The 5,000-nt window shown below is 51.5% G+C and overlaps 1 protein-coding gene across 3 annotated transcripts in view; it reads right to left on the bottom strand.

Annotated features, from left to right (window-relative positions):
- The window catches only part of cnot10 (CCR4-NOT transcription complex, subunit 10), a 22,162-nt gene that overhangs the window by 9,140 nt on the left and 8,022 nt on the right, over positions 1 to 5,000 (bottom strand). For all 3 annotated transcript variants that reach the window (XM_055911150.1, XM_055911148.1, XM_055911149.1), the window contains exons 9-14: positions 4,581 to 4,739; positions 4,133 to 4,335; positions 3,912 to 4,033; positions 3,545 to 3,724; positions 3,268 to 3,348; positions 657 to 770 (exon numbers count right to left, since the gene is read on the bottom strand). In XM_055911150.1, the coding sequence (XP_055767125.1) occupies positions 657 to 770; positions 3,268 to 3,348; positions 3,545 to 3,724; positions 3,912 to 4,033; positions 4,133 to 4,335; positions 4,581 to 4,739 (859 nt within the window). The remainder of the gene's footprint in view (positions 1 to 656; positions 771 to 3,267; positions 3,349 to 3,544; positions 3,725 to 3,911; positions 4,034 to 4,132; positions 4,336 to 4,580; positions 4,740 to 5,000) is intronic.

Raw genomic sequence — 5,000 nt, 5'->3', positions numbered from 1 at the left:
GATGGATAGAGGGAGAGAGAGGGATGGATAGAGGGAGAGAGAGGGATGGATAGAGGGAGAGAGAGGGATGGATAGAGGGAGAGAGAGGGATGGATAGAGGGAGAGAGAGGGATGGATAGAGAGAGAGAGAGAGGGATGGATAGAGGGAGAGAGAGGGATGGATAGAGAGAGAGAGAGAGGGATGGATAGAGAGAGAGAGAGGGATGGATAGAGAGAGAGAGAGGGATGGATAGAGAGAGAGAGAGAGGGATGGATAGAGAGAGAGAGAGAGGGATGGATAGAGAGGAGAGAGAGGGATGGATAGAGAGAGAGAGAGGGATGGATAGAGAGAGAGAGGATGGATAGAGAGAGAGAGAGAGGGATGGATAGAGAGAGAGAGAGGGATGGATAGAGAGAGAGAGAGGATGGATAGAGAGAGAGAGAGGGATGGATAGAGAGAGAGAGGGATGGATAGAGAGAGAGAGAGGGATGGATAGAGAGAGAGAGGGATGGATAGAGAGAGAGAGGGATGGATAGAGAGAGAGATGGATAGAGAGAGAGAGAGAGGGATGGATAGAGAGAGAGAGATGGATAGAGAGAGAGAGAGAGAGAGATGGATAGAGAGAGAGAGAGATGGATAGAGAGAGATAGAGAGAGAGGGATGATAGAGGTCTTACTTGAGTGATCCAGACAGCTTGGTCTGGTGAAGGAGCTTCTCTGCATGGTTCAGGGCCATCAGGTTGTCTCCTAACACCAGGGCCACGTAGGCACTGCAGGCCAGAAGGGAACACCTAGAGAGACAACACCACATAGGAGGACCCAGTCAGCACAGACAGGACAACACAACAGATCACACCAACCCTGCACTGGGAAACATAGTGGGTTGCATAACATTCAGATGTGGGGGAAATTAATACTAATTAAACAATTCATTCAGTTCATTCAATTATTTTTCTTGGTTAAAGAAAAGTGCAGGCGGAGAGAGTCTGGACTGTAGTGGTCGTGTCCCTCCCAGGCCTCTCACTGGTTGGCAACAGAACACTCAGGTATTCCAGGAAATAAACCCAAGTAGTTGACGGGGCTGCTGGTAAACTTTCCCTGTGGGGTCAGCCCTTCATTCAGCACACCCTCCTCAACTCTACCCCTCCCCCACCCTCTACCCCCTCCCCAACTCTACCCCCTCCTAATGAAAAGTGGAAGGAAGGAGGGCAAGCTTTGTCCAATTAGTCCAGAGAACAGAGACCCGGGAGGACCCGGGCAACAGAGACCCGGGAGGACCCGGGCAACAGAGACCCGGGAGGACCCGGGCAACAGAGACCCGGGAGGACCCGGGCAACAGAGACCCGGGAGGACCCGGGCAACAGAGACCCGGGAGGACCCGGGCAACAGAGACCCGGGAGGACCCGGGCAACAGAGACCCGGGAGGACCCGGGCAACAGAGACCCGGGAGGACCCGGGCAACAGAGACCCGGGAGGACCCGGGCAACAGGAGACCCGGGAGGACCCGGGCAACAGAGACCCGGGAGGACCCGGGGCAACAGAGACCCGGGAGGACCAGGGCAACAGAGACCCGGGAGGACCAGGGCAACAGAGACCCGGGAGGACCAGGGCAACAGAGACCCGGGAGGACCAGGGCAACAGAGACCCGGGAGGACCAGGGCAACAGAGACCCGGGAGGACCAGGGCAACAGAGACCCAGGAGGACCAGGGCAACAGAGACCCAGGAGGACCAGGGCAACAGAGACCCAGGAGGACCAGGGCAACAGAGACCCAGGAGGACACAGGAGGAGACAGGAAGGGGAAAGAGGATTATTAACTGACTGGGGGAGACAGGGAGGGGAAAGAGGATTATTAACTGACTGGGGGAGACAGGAAGGGAGACAGGAAGGGGAAAGAGGATTATTAACTGACTGGGGAGACAGGGAGGGGAAAGAGGATTATTAACTGACTGGGGGAGACAGGGAGGGGAAAGAGGATTATTAACTGACTGGGGGAGACAGGAAGGGAGACAGGAAGGGGAAAGAGGATTATTAACTGACTGGGGGAGACAGGAAGGGGAAAGAGGATTATTAACTGACTGGGGAGACAGGAAGGGGAAAGAGGATTATTAACTGACTGGTGGAGACAGGAAGGGAGACAGGAAGGTCTGGGTAGAGAGGATTATTAACTGACTGGGGAGACAGGAAGGGGAAAGAGGATTATTAACTGACTGGGGGAGACAGGAAGGGAGACAGAAAGGTCTGGGTAGAGAGGATTATTAACTGACTGGTGGAGACAGGAAGGGAGACAGAAAGGTCTGGGTAGAGAGGATTATTAACTGACTGGGGAGACAGGGAGGGGAGAGAGGATTATTAACTGACTGGGGAGACAGGAAGGGAGACAGAAAGGTCTGGGTAGAGAGGATTATTAACTGACTGGGGAGACAGGAAGGGAGACAGAAAGGTCTGGGTAGAGAGGATTATTAACTGACTGGTGGAGACAGGAAGGGAGACAGGAAGGGGAAAGAGGATTATTAACTGACTGGGGAGACAGGAAGGGAGACAGGAAGGGGAAAGAGGATTATTAACTGACTGGGGGAGACAGGAAGGGAGACAGAAAGGTCTGGGTAGAGAGGATTATTAACTGACTGGTGGAGACAGGAAGGGAGACAGAAAGGTCTGGGTAGAGAGGATTATTAACTGACTGGTGGAGACAGGAAGGGAGACAGAAAGGTCTGGGTAGAGAGGATTATTAACTGACTGGTGGAGACAGGAAGGGAGACAGAAAGGTCTGGGTAGAGAGGATTATTAACTGACTGGGGAGACAGGGAGACAGAAAGGTCTGGGTAGAGAGGATTATTAACTGACTGGTGGAGACAGGAAGGGAGACAGAAAGGTCTGGGTAGAGAGGATTATTAACTGACTGGGGAGACAGGAAGGGAGACAGAAAGGTCTGGGTAGAGAGGATTATTAACTGACTGGGGGAGACAGGAAGGGAGACAGAAAGGTCTGGGTAGAGAGGATTATTAACTGACTGGGGAGACAGGAAGGGAGACAGAAAGGTCTGGGTAGAGAGGATTATTAACTGACTGGGGGAGACAGGAAGGGAGACAGAAAGGTCTGGGTAGAGAGGATTATTAACTGACTGGTGGAGACAGGAAGGGAGACAGAAAGGTCTGGGTAGAGAGGATTATTAACTGACTGGTGGAGACAGGAAGGGAGACAGAAAGGTCTGGGTAGAGAGGATTATTAACTGACTGGGGAGACAGGAAGGGAGACAGAAAGGTCTGGGTAGAGAGGTCTCTCTTACCTGAGGTTTTCAACCTCCTGTTTCCTCAGAGGTGAAGACGGTGCTGCAGAAAGGAACTTGTCTCCTTCTTGACCCTTCCCACTGTCAAACCAACGATAAGGAAGTCGGGGAAATGGAAAGAAACATACTTCCTGTAAAGTTCTTCTTCTATAAGAGGACATGGAGAGCTGAATCCTTGTTAATAGTCTATAATCTTAACCACAGTGCTGAACAAAAATAGATTTGACAAGGCATGCTTTAGCAACGAGCCAATCTCAGGGTGAGATGAGACACTGACCTGCAGGCGTCGCTGTTCTCTGAGCCGCTCTCTGTGCTGCCTGACTGGCTGGGTGTCTTGGAGCCGTTCTCTGCCTTGTTCTCCTGCTGCTGGTGATCAGGGAGGAGGACCAGGCCGTTCCTCAGACAGATCGCTGCAAACTCCATACTAGCCACCGGAATGGCTGCAGACTGCCCATCACTACACACACCCACATTTAGGAGAGGAAAGAGTAAACCATCAGGTTAATGGAGATATAGTAATGATCAACATATTGAGTTGTCTCAGAGTACCCTCTAATTTCAGCAATCACTACCACGTAAACAAATGTTTTAGCGCCATCTCCTGGACAGTACTGGTTAGGTCCATAGGGAGAGGGAAAACTGACCTGTAGATTGTGTTCTGGGTGGACTGTGACGCCAGGATGATCTTGCGATGGTATCCCTGCCCAACGATGGCCTGAACGATACCTTTTTTACTCGGAAGACCCTTGTTGTCTTGTTCTAAGCTCTGGCAAAATAACAAAATGCAAAATTTGAATGCTGTTAAGTTTTATTTCACTGAAAAAAAAAAGTGTGTGTGTTTGTGTTTTTTTGAATCACAACTCACACCCTTGTTGGCAGCAATGCAGCACTCAGCCAACCGTAACCAGAGGCCAGGGTTAGAGTGGTACACCTGCACAGCATCCATCAGACAGTCGAAGGCTGCCAGGGGCCGGCCGATGTGCAGCAGCTGGATCCCACAGTTATACAGCAGCTCATAACGCTTGTTGGCTAGCAGCGCACACATGGGGATGCCCGAGAACTGCTTAGCTGGAAGGACAGAGACAACAGAGCTAGTCGGCGTACAACAACAGAGCTAGTCGGCGTACAATGACAGGAGAAACATGTAGGACCAGTTTCCCGGACACAGATTAAACTAGTCCTGCACTAGGATACCATTTTGATGTCAGAATCTGCATTTAACATACTTTTAAGTCCAAGACTAGACTTAATCTGTGTCCGAGAAACTGTCCTGTGGCTTTGAATAGCATTAAACCCAGTTTATGTTGACTCACATTGCCCGTTACCCGTAGCCCCGCCGTCCCCCAGCTGTGCACACGTGTGGTCGTTCTCCTGCAGAGCCTTTTTGAAGTAGAATATGCCTAGGTTGTGTTTCCCCATGGCAAAGTGTATGCAACCCAGATTGTTCCAGAACATACAGCGTACACATTCACCTGATGGTAGAAACAAACAAGACAGAACATTTAGTGGAAGTTAACTTTCATATAGGGCAGTGGTTTCCAAACTTTTTATAGTCCCGTACCCCTTCAAACATTCAACCTCCAGCTGCGTACCCCCTCTAGCACCAGGGTCAGCTGCGTACCCCCTCTAGCACCAGGGTCAGCTGCGTACCCCCTCTAGCACCAGGGTCAGCTGCGTACCCCCTCTAGCACCAGGGTCAGCTGCGTACCCCCTCTAGCACCAGGGTCAGCTCA

Source organism: Salvelinus fontinalis, unplaced genomic scaffold, assembly GCF_029448725.1.
Source record: "Salvelinus fontinalis isolate EN_2023a unplaced genomic scaffold, ASM2944872v1 scaffold_0052, whole genome shotgun sequence".
NCBI lineage: Eukaryota > Metazoa > Chordata > Actinopteri > Salmoniformes > Salmonidae > Salvelinus > Salvelinus fontinalis.
This window is presented reverse-complemented; position numbering and strand designations above follow the sequence as displayed.